Source organism: Plectropomus leopardus, chromosome 24, assembly GCF_026936395.1.
Source record: "Plectropomus leopardus strain MGB_pleo_1.0 chromosome 24, ASM2693639v1, whole genome shotgun sequence".
Lineage (NCBI taxonomy): Eukaryota > Metazoa > Chordata > Actinopteri > Perciformes > Serranidae > Plectropomus > Plectropomus leopardus.
In genome coordinates, this window is record NC_142199.1 from 2,034,828 (window position 1) to 2,052,187 (window position 17,360).

Here is a 17,360-nt window from a genome sequence, read left to right on the forward strand (position 1 = left end):
TAACTTAATTATATTTGTGTAACTTTCTCTGAAACAAAATGAAATCGTCCAAATATCTACAGCAGCGCAGCCTCTTGAAACGGATAATCGGCTTTTAATTCAAACACTTATTGGAGTCAAACTTTCTGTCCCGCAGGGGGAAGGTGGTTCTGGGTTACAACGAAGTGGAGCTCTGCATGAAAGGTTCAGGCTACCACTTCATCCACGCCGCGGACATGATGTACTGCGCCGACAACCACCTGAGGAGTAAGTCCCCTCTTTACTTTCACTTTAAGTCGTTTATTTACTGAACTGTACACGTATTGGCTTGTTGCAGCTTCTCAAATGTGAGTTTGTTGCTTTTCTCTGTTTCATGTTAAAAACTGCGTGAAAAAAAAACAAAAACAATGAGCAAGTGTTCCCAAAATGTTCCAAAAATGTCAAAACATTAGTAGATTTAGTACATTTTTTTAAAAGCTAGAGAAAAACTATAATTATGAGTATCATAAGAACACATTCAAAATTATGTTACAAATTTATTATATTTTTTTAGCTTTTTTTTTACAGTCATTTCCTTTTTAATTTTTTTTTTCCTTTTTAAAAAATTGTGTGGTAAAATTTAGGATAATTTTCTTTTTTTTTTAAATTAACATTATTTTTTGGGCATTTTTTTGCCTTTATTAGATAAAGATCATATAACCATGAAATTCTTGCCGATTTCTTCCCAAATATTTAAAAGAAATTGAGCCGATTTGCTCAGGTTTTCAAGGTGTTAATGTACGTCCGACTCTTTCTGTGTCGTCTCAGTGATGAAAACCGGAGAGAGCGGCTTCACCGTCTTCAGGCTTCTGGCCAAAACCGGGATGTGGATCTGGGTCCAGGCCAACGCCAGGGTGGTCTTTAAAGCAGGGAAACCGGACTTCATCGTGGCGCGGCAGAGAGCTCTGACGTAAGTCTGACTAACTTAACCCTTTGAAACTTAAAGTGACGTCACTCTTCTTGTGCTGCCTTCAGAGGCAATAATGTTCAATTGTTCAGGTTTTAAAGGGTTAAATCTTGGTTGGTTTGATTTCTTTCGATTAATTAATATAAGGGGAAAAAAGAAACAAATATGGAAAAAAAGATTTTTAATTATCATAATTATATATTTGAAAATTATTTGATAGAATTCTTAAATTTTTACCACCTTTTCCAGGCCAAGGAAATCTTGTTTTTTTTACTTCCTTTTTTTCCCGACTAATTTTAATGTACATTTCTTGTAACTTTTTACTAATTTCTTGCCAATTTTTGTGACAGTTCTTCTTTGGTCGCTCACTTTCTTCGCCCTGTGTTTTCGGGGGAAATGGAGCCGGTTAGTTCAGGTTTTAAAGACGGTTTGTTTCTGTCTGATGTTTTTGTTTTTTCCTCCGCAGAAATGAAGAAGGAGAAGAGCAGCTGCGCCTCCGCCGGCTGCAGCTACCGTTCAACTTCACCACCGGAGAGGCGTTACTTTACGACATCACCCCGAGCGTCGACGTCCCCGACCCGTGCTCCGCCCCCAAGCAGAGGAAGTTAGACAGCTACACCGTCAGCCGCGACTCCATACTGGGCGCCATGCTGAGTCAGGATCAGTCTCTCTACTGTGAAAACAGCAACGGCAACACCCTCAACTCCGCCAACGACATCGCCTTCCAGGACACGCACGCCACAGTCAACGTCCCCGGAGACGTCTGGCAGCTCACCACGCCCAAACCCGTCATGGGGAGCCTGGTGAAGGCCGAGGCCACCGTTCAGGACATGATGGAGACGCTGCAGCAGATCCTCGGGGAGAACGACCTCGCCGACGCCCTGGACGTGGGTCCGGAGGAGCTGAAGAGCTGGGAGACCACGCTGCTGAAGATGAACACCTGCGAGATGAACGAGGACTTGGACGATATCTTGAGCAACGACATCCTGTCGTACGTGGAGGAGCAGCTCCAGAGGGAGGGGCGGCTCAAACTGCCGGATCAGATCGACGACATACCGGACTGTCTATCCATGCTGGAGCTCCAGAACCAGAACCCGGAGCAGGGCGGGGAGCTCGGCTGGCCTCTGGAGAACCAGCTGATGCCAAACGGAGGACAGACGATGAAACTGACCCACATGGACCTTCCTCAGATGAGCTTAAACGGTCCAACTCTGCAGGAGATCTCCTCACAGCAGGCGCTCCCGAATTCTGTTCAGCTGGGAGCGCCAGGCGACGCCTTCAACGGCCCGATGGCGTCTCAACTGAGAAACATGCAAGCCGCTGCCAAGGACCTCGGAGCGTTCAGCCAAAACAGTCACACCAACCAAATGTCCCAAACAATGCAGATGAGGACGCCAAACGTCCCGATCGGCCTCCAGGACCAAAGCGTGAAACGACATCCCGTGTTTACCTTTCAGGGAAACCAGTGGAACTCGTCCGTCCCAAACCAAGCCGACGCCTTTGTAGAAACGTACACCCAAAATATTTCAAACGAGACAGGTTTCCCCGCAGACCCGTCCTCGTCCAGCTGCTTACAGGGACACTTTGCACTTCAGACACAAAACAGTGACAATCAGAGACAGTCCTGGTCGCGGGAGCAGCCGCTGATCTCAGGCGGACACCAACAAATGAGTCTCAACCAAATGTCCGGATTTCAGGGGAATCCGGGACTCGTCACGTCCCACGCCGTCAACAGCAGGCCGATGTTCAGGACTCCAGACACTTCAGATGTACTGTTTCCCGTTCAGCCGGTCCTCGAACCGCAGCCTCTCGCACCTTCCAGCAGCTGTATGTTCAGAAACGCCCCCGCTGCGGTGCCCGCGAACAGAGCGCACCTCAGTCAGGCGCCGTCCTGCCAGAGACTGAACCCCAACGCCAACCAGATTCCCTCTAAGCCGTCCTGCTTCTATCAGGGTCTCCCCGGAGGTGGAGCCGTGCCGGGGACGACGGCGATCCCCGGTCCCGACGAGGCGGCGCTGTCCTGCCAGATGACGGCCGGCCTCAACACGGACAGCCTGCTGGTGCAGCAACAGCCGTACCTGAGCTTCAGCGAACAGACGCAGGTAAACCACCTTCCACACCAGGCGGGACTCCACTTTGATGTGCTGCTGTCAGACACTTTTCACAGATAATTAGAGCTGTGAAACCTGAGCTGGAAATTATTCTACATTTTTAGGCTTTTTTCACATCATTTCTTTGTTTTCTTCTTCTTTTTTTTTTTACAGTCTTTTTCCCTTTTATTCTACTGATTTTTGTTGTACTTTTTCATGAATTTCTTGCTAATTTTTGGGTGATTTCCTTTGTTTGTTTGAGGGTTGTTTTTTTTTTTACTGTTTGTTTCCTTTTTCAAAAAAAAAACAAAAAAAACTAATTTCGAGGTAATTTTATTGGACTTTTTAAAAGGAATTTCTTGCTAATTTTTGGGTGGTTTTCCAATTTTTTTCAGATAATTTCTTTGTTTTAGGGTTGCTTTTTTTTTTTTACTGCCTTTTTCAGTAAAAATCATCAAAAAACCAACTAATTTTGAAGTAATTTTATTGTACTTTATTGTACAGACATTTGTGAATATGTGTGAAAAAAAACCCAAAACTTGAAAATAAATGAGTAGATGAAGAAATAATTTTTTGTCTTTTCTCGGTTTCCAGATCAACAGCCGTCCGGTGGTCGGGAACGGAGGTTTCCCGTTTTCCTCGCTGCCCAACGGGAACACCTACTACTCAGAGAACAAATAGGAAGGAGCTGCTGTGACTCCTGGACGGCGGAGGAAACGTCAGTTTAAAGGAAGCAGAAAGACTCCTGTCTCTAAACACGAAAGTGGACTGAAGAACAGAAACGACGAGGAAACCGTGACGGAAGCTGTAAGTGTTTTCGGTTCAGGACGTCCGGAGAAAAGAAATTCCCTCTTAGGAGCTGGTTGGATTGTACCAAAAAAAAAAAAAAGATATGGGATGACCTGAGTCAGTGATTTGTTTTGTGCAATCACGATCAAGTTGCAGGAATTTGAACACGAGCACGTCCGGATTTTCTGCCACGTTGATGGAGGAAAGTTTGGCTTCAGCCCACGTGATGTCGTCACTCGTCGTCGGCCAATCAAGCGGCTCGGCGCCGCTTTTGTCTGAGGTGGGAATGTTAACTAAATCAGCTCTTAGTCCTCATCCTGGACGTCTTTTCTCACGCATAATGTACAAAGTCTGGCTTTCTTTTGCCTTCTTTGATTTATTCCGAGCTGGAGGGCTCATTGTGGTAAAATGAGCGTCGACCGGTGTCTGTAATTGATGTTTCCCAGACGCATCTGCCTGCAGGCTCGTGTGCTTTGACATTTGCACACAGCAGGTTTGGTTGCCCCTGCGACAGCAACCCAACCGTTCAAAAAAAAGAAAGAAGTTTGATATCGTATGTTTCTGCACGTCACAGATACGTTACATTTGCACATCGTTAATGTAGCAGACGTGCTAAAACTTAACGCTTTAATGAAAAGGCAACTTTCAGGGCTGAGAAATGAAGCCAAAACATGAGACATAAAAAGATTCAGAAAATAGGTTTTAAAAAGAGGCAGGAAAAAGGCAAAGGGAAACTGTATTTAGCTGTTTATTCGCGTGTTGGATGTTACGAGCTTGGAGGAAAAGTGCCGATAACGTGCCACAGAGAAATGAAAACAGCATAACTCCACTGTTTCTTACATTTTATGAGAAAAAGTGCAAGGTTTAATCTTCTGGATCTCATGGAGAGAGAAATTAGAAATATCTGACATATTTCGCTGTTCAGTGTGACACACTTGGATGCTGGTTTTGCACCTGCAGGCTGGATTTGTCTGCGTTTGAAAGAAGAGAAAAGCCTGGCAGGATGAGGACTAAGTGGGCGGTTTGTTTAACCTCCTCACCTCCGATAAAAAGCCCCGCGCGTCCACGTCCGTCTCCCACACAGCGGCCGACGCTTGAATGTCTGAACTGAATGAAATAAAAAGAAAGACGACCTCCCGTCGATCCTCTGAGGTCTCCGACGCACAAACGCCATCCTCCCCTCAAACCCGTTTTCTACTTCGAGCGCTCAGAAGGATGAAATATATCTTTTTTTTGTTGTTGTTGCTGTTTTTGTCCTTTTGAAAAAAAGGCGTCTTGATTAAGTTCATTTCAACTCTTCACTGTCCCGGCGGGGGATATTTGCTTTGCAGACAGGGTATTAAAAAAGGAAAAAAGAAAACGCACAACAAAATCATCCTACTAACAAATGGTTTTAAAGATTGAATTCAGTGAACACAGCTGCTTGTTAGAGCCTCTTTTGTTTATTTGAAAGAGCTTTTTATCACTGAGCCAGTTCTTCATTTTTCTTTCTAGATTTTTTCTGTTGTTTTCCTGTTGTAGGGAGAAAGAAAAATACAGACGGTGCCTCAAACTGACGGGAAGTCAGTCTGTTGAAATTTTAAAAACATTTCCACCGGGAATATTTGCATAAAAAATTTATATATTTGATGTGAACCAAACCAAACCCTTGCCTTAACTAGCCATTTTTTGAGATTTTTTTGCACTATTCCTTTAAAGTTTTTGCCAAAGCATAGTGAAGAGAAAATAATTCATAAATCCTTTAAGAGCTTTACAAAATAAAAAGAGATTCCCGACGCAGGATAACAAAATTAAGACATTTTTAGTGCTCTAGGTTTTATAGATATTGGATTATAAAGTTATTATTGTGTCTTATTTGGAATAATAATAATAATAATTAATAATAATAATTTTACATTTTTAATGATTTTTTTTGAATACACAAAGAGTGAGAGGCAAAGTGAAGCAGATTCACTCAGTGCCTTAAAATAGTCGTTTAACCCTTTAAAACCTGAGTACATCGGTTTGATTGACAAGAAGACAAAGAACAACCTCACAAGAAATGATCAAAATATTTGCAAGAAATGAGTCAAACAGCGACAAGAAAGTTACCTGATAATAAGCAACAAAAAATAAAAATAAAAAGCACAAACAAACTGACCTCAAAAAATGGCTAAAAGAAAGAAAAAATGAAGATATTAAATTATATATTTAGAAAAAATGTGTGTGTGTGTGTGTGTATATATATATATATGCAATTTTCAAATATATAATTTAATATTTAAAATATAAGTTTTTGAATGTATGATTTTATTTTTAATAATTAAATTTAAGATCTTGGAGGTTCTTTTTCTTGTCACCTTTTCCTTTTTTTTTTTGCAAATTGCGGAAAATTTCTTACCAAGTTGCTTATTGCATTTTTTTACCCCCCAAAAAATCAAACCGATTTACATCTGGTCTCAGATGTTTAAATGCTGTTGGAACGCAGTACAAGAAAACCCGTCAGTCCAGGTGTTAAAGGGTTAAACCCGTTTTTTTAGATACAAAAAACCTGAAATGGTAAACCATGACGTTAATCGTCTCTGTAAATCTGGATTTTGAGTTATTCATATTTCCGTCCTCTTCGTCTGTCCTCTCTCTGTCGTTGTGGTAATTAATCGACGTTCTTGCTCGGATCGGAGTATCGACGATCGTCCGGCCGGCAGCGAAAACACAGAAGTAAAACGATTAAAGGCAGCTATGGTATATTTTTTAAATGAGGGAAAAAAATGGAAAAAAAGATGAACACTTCACAAGTGCCTTTTCATTGACCTCTTTCTGATTGTTTATTTTTTAAAAACAATTCAGCACTTAGATTGAAAAGAAAACAGCGAGAAAGCCTCAAACTGCAAGAAATGTGCTTCATCCAGTACTGAGCCATGAAATCTGAGTTTTGTCTGTCGTTAGTTATCAGCACTTATGTACTTTTTTAAAAAAATAATTCTCCTAGAAAAAGTAGATTTCAGCCGATTATAGAAGCTGCAAAAAAGTAGTGAGTGCAGACTTGAATATTTGACTTAAAAACCAAAAACAGAACGTCAGTAAAGCCATCTGTGCTGCTTTATTCTGCGGGATACCAAAGGGAAACGCACATCCACTGGAAAATTCAACTTTTTGAGTTTTCGGCACAGAAAAGTGATTTTTATAAACATTATAACATACATTTATAAACAGCAGGAAAATAGACCAGAGTGATTGTAGCTGCGGTTTCAAGAAGCGTGAAAATGTTTTCACACTTTTCACAAATTCATAAAGTGTTGCGTTCATGTCGAAAGTTCCCAACTCGTACGCAGCGTTCACACCTCGAGTTAAAACTGAGACACATCGAGTTTTCTGACCGCGGCAAAATATTCAACTCAGAGCTCAATAATCCGTCCAAAACAGACGAACACGGATGAAAGTATATACACAAAGAATATTTAATAAGAGGATGTTTGCATATTTAATTTATATTCGAGAAAACGTGATACAAAAAATATTTTTTTTACCCCAAGTAATCTTTTTAATTAGTGTATTATTTTGTTAAAAACATGTATGGATCACAGTATGAATCTTTAAAAAACGTTTTCTCAAAGTGAGTTTACGCTCAGCCAAATGTTTTTACTTAAATTCACCAAATTTTCCAGTTTTACTCCTATCTTTTTATTTTTTACAGTGGAGTTTATTCATATATTAATAGTCCAATTTACAGAACTTTTTTTAATGGCTGCTGACTTAAAAAAAAAAAGAGAGATATCCAAAATTCACTCTTCCTGACTTTGAGGTTTTCATGAACACTCGTTACAAGTCAAAAACTGCTCGTGTCCCGATTCCATACTACGTACCGTTTTAGCGTCCTCACTGTGCACTATTTTTTTTAGCATTTTTGCATTTTAAAAAAAGTGCCTTATATAAACAGGAAGTGATGCATATAGTATGGATTTTGGACACGCCATGTGAAACGAACGCATCATTAGCTGCAAGTGACTTGTTGAAAGGCATTCTGGGTAATGTAGTAGTAGAGGAGGCAGAAGGAGTTCCAGTTTATTATTGCTATGGCTCAATTTTCATCTTATAATGTGCAAAATTCCTCTTTTTTTGGGTGCAAAATGTTATAAAAAAAAATCTGTCGTGTAGCAAATTTTAACATAAAGATAATTTGGTCATTTTTTATATTTTTTTATTTTTTTGTATTTTTCTCAAATATTGCACAAGTAGCCACAGTAAAAAATCTCTGCAGAAATATTTAAAATACTTTAAAAGTTTGTAGTTTATTTACCTACTGTCACTATTACAGTAAGTCTACAGTTATATTTGATTTAAGGGCATAATTTTATTATTAAGGTGATTTAATCTGTTTTTTTCATTTTAGAAGTCTGAAAATGGAGCCATAACAATTGTTACTTTTTTTTTAATAAAATGTGAATTGAAACAAAGCACCCACAAACTCCCAAAATTTCTACCCAGTTGATCAGTGTTGATATTTTTTGTGAGCCTCAACACATCCCTGACAAACTTAAAGGACACTTTTCATCATCTAGCAGTGCTATAATAAAAAAACAACATTACCACCAAAATAAAACCAAAAAAAGCAATAATAATCACAGCTGGTCCTCAACACAGGCAGAATTTGTAAGATTCAGTACAAAATGAAGCGCTTGTTTCAGAGGCGTTTGACCTCTTTAAAATCCTGAGTGCTTTCACTTCAATCACAAAGTATTCATATAAAAATATAAAATATATCTTGCTTCTAGATTAAAAAAAACAACAAAAAAACAACAACTTTGTACTTATTATACTTTTCAAACCCCAGGAGACCAAGGCTCCAAACTGCAGTATCTTTGTGTACCTGTATATAAATATATATATTTGTCTTCTTTTTTTTTCAATATTGTCCCATATTGTGTATTTTAATGTTTATAGCCTTAACTCACGCCTTCATCATTTTTTGTACATTTTCTGCACAGCATATACGTTATGTTAATCTCCTGTTATGATGTTTTTTTGTAACTTTTCAACATATTATATCTTGTGGATTTGCCTTCAATATTTTGCCTCTAACAGTGTATTGAGTGTTTGAGTCAATCGTTTCATGCTCACCACATTAAAGGTGATGTGATCACACACACACGAGTGTTTCCCGACGGTCTGCTCTGTCGTCCAGACTACAAATACATGTTTTATTGCAACATTTGAACAAAATAATGTTGGAAATGTGAAAAACTCGATATTATTCGGTTAGAGGGGAAAAGTTTGTTTATCTCCTTGTTGTGTTTTCTTACTCTCCAAATGAGATTTATATGGAAAATTACAGGTAAAACAATCTTCACTTAAATAGAAGATGATAAGAAATTTGCATATATTCCCATTTTATAGCCATTTTTAGGTCAATTTCAGTTAATTTTTTTTTTTTTTTTTTTTAATTTTAGGAAAAATCTGCCTTAAATTGGAGCTAATGACAAAACAGCAGTAGTTTCGGTTTTTAGACATTTTTGGGTCTATTTGAGCCATAAATTGAAAAACAAAAGATTTAAATCAAAGGAGAAGTATGAGGAAAATTAATTTCATAAAAATATTTTCTTTCTTACTTTTCTTTCTTTTTTTTGTATTTTTTGCATTTACATTAAATGTAATTTTTGGTGCACATTTTGTATTTATTCAACATTACTATTGTATTTTATTGTAGTTTTTAGCTACGCGATGGTGTCTCTTGTGCACTAGATGGCAGTGTAACCCAATATATTTCCCATTGAACGCCTCATCTGCTCCCAGTAAAGCCTTTAATGGTTTCCACTTTATTTACTTTTGGTTAGTCTTGACTAAAAAAGTTAAACATACTGCATTTATTTATGTCTAAAAAGTGAAATACAATACATGTTTTTTTATTGCTCATAAATTCATTATTTTTCACTTTTAAAAGTTACATGGTGTCGCTTTAAATACAAGTTCAGGGAAAGAAAATACATTAAGGGAGAGTACTTTATTTAATCTGAGTAGATGGATGGCTGGGATATTAGTTTATTTTATTTTATTCTGTTTTATTTCAAATATCATAAGCCTCCCTCAGGGAATATTTTACAGTTTCTGACTTCAGAAAACATGCTTTTAAAACCGTAAAAAGTACTGGAAAATTACCTGAAAATAAATAAATAAATAAATAACTCCAAAAAAGCAAAGCTAAAAAAACAAACAAAAACAAAAAACAAAGAAATCACCTGAAAATAAGTGCTCAGAAATTCTGTAAAATAATTTTACATTTGTACTAATGATAATCACTAAACTAACTAATGATAAAACTAATGATAATCACTAAACTAACTTTAAAAAAAAAAAATTCTAAATCTAATAATTAATCAAAAAAAACCCAAAAAACACCGATTTGCACCGTCCCCTCCCCTCTCATAAATAACAACTGGCCCGAAAAAGACATCAAATATACATTTTTATTTTACTTTTTTTTTATGTCTGATATATTGAAACATAATTTTACTACTTTTGTAATGTTTTTGTTTTCATAAAATATTTTTTTTAATTAATGTGAACGATTGTTTTCCCCACACTGTGACCTTTAACCCGGCGCGCGCTCCCGACTAAATCAGTGCCCGGGTAGCGCGTGCTGCTCCGGGACCGGGAGAGGGACAGCAGCTGCAGAGAGGACCGGGAGCAGAGGACGAAGAGGAGCCGGCATTTCACTTTTAACGGGTTCATTTTGACATTTTTTGGGCTGAACTTTGACCCCAGGATGTGAAGTTTTAACGGGGGTTTTTGTTTCGGAACGTCCGCGGGATTTGACGCACCGGCGGGGCGCCATGGACGGATAACCGGGGCGGCAGTCGGTCCCCTGATACTCCCACAGTGAGCCGCGGTGTTTTATTTTCACTCACTGCGGTGACGCGGTTTATCTTTCGGCGATTGTTTACCGGCTTTCCACCGGCGCGCGAGTTTTAACGTGTCTAACGGTCGCGTAACGGTCGCAGATTTTGAATTTAAGCTAGCTTAAAGTCAGTGTGTCGGTGGATGAACGCAGATGAATCACACGCTGTGGTCACCGGGGGGACAGCTGCTGGTTTCTACTGGATTCTACTGTTGTTTACCAAGAGTTAACTCTGTATGGATTTCCTGCAGCTTCACTGTGAGTAAATAAACAACAACAACAAGCATGTACGCCGGACGGAAGAGAAGAAAACCGGCGCAGAAGGGGTAAGTGCGGCGTTACCAGTTATTCAGGTGATTGTGGTTAGGGACTGTTCGTTATTTATGGAGGGCGGGGCCAAAAAGGAAGAGGCTTGTCATTTTTTATTTTGTTTTTAGCTCTGGGGAGGAATTTTTGTTATTTACTACTTTAGCTTTAACCCTTTAACACTCATACTAAGAAATGCCTTTGCAAAAAAAATATACATTATAGGCTATAGAATATGTTTTTAAAAAATGCATTAATTTCTTTTAAAATATAAATTAAAAAAAAGTGACTCCACACAATAGACATGAAAAAATAAAACAAAAACAAAATAACTACATATAAAAAATAATAATGAATCTCGTAACAAAATCTGTTTAAAATAAAAGAAATTGTCTATTTAATATGGTAAAAATTGAATTTAATAGAATTACAATATTATATATCTATCTATTCTATCTATCTATATATGTATATATATATAGATATATAGAAATATTGAAATGTCATAAATATATTTAATTTCTTTATTTGTACCCAAGGATATCTATCTATTTTTTTTTTTTTTTAAGGTGAAAGTTAAATCAAAGACTTGGAAGATTTTTTGGCTGCACCAATTTATCAAATAGAAATATTTTGGATGTATTTGACACACTTAATGTGACATTTCCATAAAATTCAGTCGGACTTTTTAGAATTTTTTTTTCTAAACATTGGGATCAAGACTGTATCCTTCTCTCCTGATGTATTTACTAAAACAGTAACATCATTATCTGCATCATATGTTAGTGTAACGTCATTTTTGACACTTCAGAGGTGGTAAAAATGAACTTGATAATGAGGAAAGTGTTAAATATCACAGTGCTACCTTCATTACCAGAGTCAAACCGACCCCAGCTGAAGGCGCCAAGTCCAACCCGTCCAAACGCCACCGCGACCGCCTGAACTCAGAGCTGGATCGACTCGCCAGCCTGCTGCCCTTCCCTGAGGACGTCATCTCCAGCCTGGACAAACTGTCCATCCTGAGGCTCAGCGTCAGCTTCCTCCGAACCAAGAGCTTCTTCTCCGGTAGGAAACAAGAATTTCTTATGAAATATGCAGCACAGCTGGAAGCTGGTGGGAGAAGATGCAAACATGTGGCGGTCTACATGAGGAAAGCAGCATATGATGAGTTCAAAAGTACTCTGTCGCGGTTTAAAAGTGGTGACAGAGACGAATCGTGGAATTGAGACGGATAGAAACAGAAAGTGAAGCCGGTAAATGTCAGTGTGTAGTCCTGAAACAGCTGCTGTGCCCTTTTCTTTTCCCGCCCGCCTACTGAAACACTGAAATAGCTTTTCACACCTCGCACAGGACCTGCGGACACAGACGCAGAAAAACATGCAGAAACAGTCAGTCGTGGAAGGTGTCACCAAAAAAGGAAGAGGGTCAGGGAGAGTTTCTTGAGGACAAGTTGGACACAAGACTGAAATGTATCCGTCGCAAAAATTTATTTAAAAACTGCCAGTGTACAATGAATAAGGGTCTTTACTTAGTCAAAATCGAGGTTTTTTTTCCCAAAGAAAATCTGTATTTATATGCAGTTTTTGTTCATATATCCATGACATTTCTTCTGGCAAGAAAACAACTCCTTGGCTTTAAAAGCGATACGAGCCTGAAGAACTTGTCCAATATAGGGAAGCCAAATGTCTCTCTCTCTGTTTTTATTTATATTTAAGATTTGGAGGTCGTGACCTTTGTGTCTGGGCTGCCTGTGATTCAGGATTCAGGCTCTGTTTAAGAAGTGGTGGAGTGGCTTTGTCGAGGAGTTAGCAGGCTTACAGGTATAGCAGATGGATTTTGTGTGTGTGTGTGTGTGTGTGTGTGTGTGTGTGTGTGTGTGTGTGTGTGTGTGTGTGTGTGTGGTGCTGAATGTGTTTGTAGATTTGCTCTTAAAGGCAGATTGTACGTCTGTCCAAGACCAACAAACAGGCCTCAGAGATCCTTAAAGCTCAGTGAAGGTGTGGAATATCTGAATCCTCCGTGTACAGTTTCTACACTGCGACAGGAGCTCAAATCTGTGTTTAAACTCATTCAGATGAAAGAGATCCTCTGGAGAGAAGTCCAGTTAGAGAAGGCAGATTTCCAGAAAGAAAGACAAGTGAAAGAACAAAAATAGAAAATGACCTCAATAAATATGCAAAAATTAAAAAAAATATGTAAATAATTATAGTGCATTTTTTAAAAAATATATAATTATAGATTTAGATTTTTTAATATTTATATGAGTCTCCCTTTCTGTCTTTTTAAGGTAATTTTCAGGTGATTTTTTTTCTTCTTTCTGGTCATCGTTTACTGTTTTTTTCGCTATTGGCGGACATTTCTTGGCAATATGCCGATTGCCTGTTTTCACTTGTTTTTGAAAGAAACAAGATCAATTTGCTCACGTTTCAAGGCTTTAAATGCTTGTGAAAGATGTCTGAACACAACAAAAGAAAACTGATGTCAATCCAGGTTTCAAGGGGTTAACAAATCAATGTCCGTCCATCACTCGTCATTTTCTAAGCGCTAACCTGCGCTTCTGTGCTCAAAAACACATCGGCCCTCCTTGTGTCTCGCTGAGCCTGCAGAAACAGGCCAGAGGGCCCATCTCTGTCTAAGTGCATGAACCCTGGACGACCCCCCTCTCATCCCAGCGTCTTCATACAAACGTAGCGCATTGTAGGTCAGCTCCTCTCGCCCGTGGCCACGAGTCGACCCTTGTCCCAAAGTCTCAGTCACACAGTAATGTAGGTCTGAAGAGACTGCAGAGAGGAGGCGGGAGGAGGAGATGAAAGCCTCGGAGAATAAAAACACGGCGGGATAATCCACTCACGGCCGCTTTACAGACCTTTTGAAGAAAGGAGCGGGGGAGGCACAGACGCCCACTTTTCAACTTTTGACTCCTGCAACTTCAGAGAAATCCGTTTTTTAATTTCTCTCTGACTGTCATGTATTTAACCTGAAAGTGTGCTTTGCAGAGAGCTAAATTACATGTTGACTTTCAGACTTTGTGTGGGTTTACAGTTAACTTTTGGCTCCCTGAAAATGTCTCTAAAGTTGCGATTGTGTTTTTTCTGTATCCGTCTCTTTTCCACCTCATGTAGCAGCAAATGCACAAGAATAAAATGCCAAATATATCTTTCCGAGTTCGAGACTCGATGCCGCGTTCAGGATGTCTGGCAAAAACTGATGAACTCTACGGTTCAGTTGTTATCACATTTAGTCTGCTGCCAAGAAGAAACAGCAATCAGTTCTCCTCTGCTGCACCACATAAACTTTACTTCAAATTTAAACTTTATTCATAAAGCAAATCATCATCCGTTGTCATAACCCCTGAAACTCTCCTATGCTGTGTTCAGACGCCTTTCACACGCGTTTAAACCTTTGAAAATGAGAGCAAGTTGGTTTGGTTTCTTTAAAACCATGACAGAAAACACAATGAGCAACTTGGCAGGAAATGTCCTGCATATTACAAAAAATTAATAAAAGAAAAAGCCCTGAAAAAATGTAATAAATAAATAATGGGAGATTATTTTAAAAATAGTTAAAATGTCAAGAAAATTGTTTCTAATTATTAATTCTATTAATTATTTGATCTAAATATGTATTTATCTCTTTTGCATTTTACTTATTTACTTTTCTAATTTTCAGGTAGTTTTCCTGTAACTCAAAACTTTTAACGTGAAGAAAGAAATAAAGCCAATGTGCTCAAGATTCAAAGGGTTAAACAAGAATTTTTCCTCGGCATGATTGCTGGGAACAATGGTCAGTGTGGTGTTAGTCCAGTGTGTGTGTGTGTGTGTGTGTGTGTGTGTGTGTGTGTGTGTGTGTGTGTGTGTGTGTGTGTGTGTGTGTGTGTGTGTGTGTGTGTGTGTGTGTGTGTGTGTGTGTTTGCACATCTGTTTCCATGTGTAGCCATCTGCCCAGTGCTCAGGGCAGATTAGTGGTTACTTATTAAATACATTGTCTGTTATTTCCTCGCTGTTTATATCCATCAAGAGAGTTTCCTGACCTCAGAATACGTCACAGTAAATTCAGATATTAAAACTTTATTACCTCGATAGACAGACAGAGTGACTTTTTGTCTGAGGATAACTGAAGTAGTAAAACAAAGTGTTCATGAATATTTAATCCAAACCTCTTTAAGCCCAACACCCACAAACACATTGTAGTTTCTGTTGTTGGTGTCGTCATTTGGGGGGCGCTCCCCTCCCGGCAGCCCTGCCGCTGCGCTCGGTTGAACCCTTGAAAAATTTATTTCGGTCATGGCCGTGAGATGCTGCATTAGACGGGTCATTGTTCGCGTCTTCGTCTCTCCGGACGGACTGAGACAGCAGAGGAGACCTGAACGTGGCTGCAGGTGGATGAGGAGCAGATGCGTTACACTCAGAGTTTGGCAACAGTTCAGATGTGATTTTAGATATAGTGGATGTGTGTAAAGGCTTCGTGCTGCTGCTGCTGCCTCTCATGTATTCACTCTCCGTTTTGGCTAAATGAGCGTTTTCTCTGGTTAAATAATTCTGAAGCTCAGCGGAAAAAAGGTAAAATATAAAGAAGCTGAAGCCAACAACTGCACTTTGAATTCACTGTCTGGCCTCCTGCTGACTTCAGCACAGATCGAGGCTTTTCTCGATCACGTGCACACGCGTGCATGTGTGTCATTACTTCAGCAGACTTAAGCAAACACATTTTCACAAGCATTTTTTTTAGAAATTTCAATAGTAATGTGTGTGAAGGGATTTTGGTGACACTTCACTGTAAGAGTTCATTTATTGTTTTTTTTTCCAATAAAATATTCCCCAAAATAATGACAAAGCAATTTGTTACACATTAAGTGTAGTATAACAAAAAGGAGGTTATTGACGTTTGAAGTGATTTTGGTGACAGTATACCGTCTCTTCTTCAGGTTATTGTATATTTTAGAGGTTTCTCTGTCTGGATGTAGCACTTTGTAGACAGTCGCTGTCCATCTCTCAGTCGGCTGTACACAGTTATTTGTCCAATTCAGGGGACGACTTGACGACTCGTGCTGAAAATTCAGTTGTATCTCGTCGTCAACTTAATTGCAGTTGGAAAGAGGCGTCATTTGTTTTTGAATGTGAGCTATTGATCTAGGAAATTTAAATATTTAACATCTTTTCAACTAAGCAAAACTGCACAGAGCTGCATTCACAGAAGCCATTTGCAGTGGTGATTTTTAGTGCCAGCCTGGGAGATAGATTTGATCAAAATATTGAACAACACTGAGGAGGAGACTATTAATGACTTCGTTTTCACTGTGCTGATTGATTACAATACAGCGCACCACATCAGCATAACGCCAGATTCAAAAAAGCCATATTTCCCAAACACTGTGAAAGTGCAGTGGAAACACTTTTTAGTCTTTTCTAGGTCACATGATGCTGTGTCTGTGTGCTTGTGTGGAGGAACTGGCTCCCTCATGATGCAGCAGGAGCTACAAGAGCTGTTATTGCATCACGTAACTCTGAGAAAGTTGAGCGGATCATCAGGAAGTTTTGAATCCATAATTCCTCTGATAAAATCGTGAACTATCAGCTAATACGTGGACGCTCCCATGTATAAGGAGCTCGCCTTTCCATCATGGCTCCATAGCCTTGGATTGGAAATAATGGCGGCGAGTGCGGTGGCTGCAATAGAAATAAAGCTGCTGATGTTTTGAACATCCGTCAACATGCTTCTTAATGTTATCGCCAGAGAAGTCGCAGAACATCACTCACTGGAAACAGTCTCGCTATTGTATTTTATCAACATTTCGAAAATATCACTTTGGTTTTGGGCAAATTTGTTATGGAAATCTGCCTAATGCAGCATAATCAGGAAGACAGTAGGGTGCATACTAGGACACATTGACAGTGAGTTCAGTGTGACCTCTCATCAGGTTTCTGTTTTAGCCGTAACGAAGGGGCACTGTAAGTCTCGAGCCCTTCTTTTTAACCTGCACAAACTTATTGTGACAGCAGAAAAACATCGGCCACCGCCGTCGATTAATGCCGTTTTATCTTCTGATATAAAAATGGAGGTCAACAATGTAAATATCAGCAGATTGTTCAGCTGATTAATCCATGCAACCCAAGTTTTGACATCAGTACTGGAGGAGCATTTTCGTAAAATAAGGATGTTCATTTTCATCAGCCTCAATACTCCCCAGATTGATTTTTGCAATTTTTCTCCCGACTCACGCTGGCTGATGTACGTATGTTCCTTTACGTTTCCCATCTGCCTTCACACAGTGAGTCAGAGGGGTGAGGAGCGCCTGTTGTGATGTTTTTATTGGCTGTTGGTGTCCTTGTTGCCCTCCGTTGTGCCAACAGATTGTCCCCTCCTCCTCCCGGTGGCCTCG

The 17,360-nt window shown here is 39.2% G+C and overlaps 2 protein-coding genes across 3 annotated transcripts in view; both read left to right on the top strand.

Annotated features, from left to right (window-relative positions):
* The window catches only part of ahr2 (aryl hydrocarbon receptor 2), an 85,275-nt gene extending 76,346 nt beyond the window's left edge, over positions 1-8,929 (top strand). The window contains exons 8-11 of the mRNA XM_088074155.1: positions 137-246; positions 787-928; positions 1,392-3,027; positions 3,610-8,929. Of these exons, the coding sequence (XP_087930281.1) occupies positions 137-246; positions 787-928; positions 1,392-3,027; positions 3,610-3,696 (1,975 nt within the window). The 3' untranslated portion in view covers positions 3,697-8,929. The remainder of the gene's footprint in view (positions 1-136; positions 247-786; positions 929-1,391; positions 3,028-3,609) is intronic.
* Positions 8,930-9,083: 154 nt separating this feature from the next.
* ahr1b (aryl hydrocarbon receptor 1b) overlaps positions 9,084-17,360 on the top strand; it is a 34,490-nt gene continuing 26,213 nt past the window's right edge. For both annotated transcript variants that reach the window (XM_088074156.1, XM_088074157.1), the window contains exons 1-2: positions 9,084-11,001; positions 11,859-12,046. In XM_088074156.1, the coding sequence (XP_087930282.1) occupies positions 10,961-11,001; positions 11,859-12,046 (229 nt within the window). In that variant the 5' untranslated portion in view covers positions 9,084-10,960. The remainder of the gene's footprint in view (positions 11,002-11,858; positions 12,047-17,360) is intronic.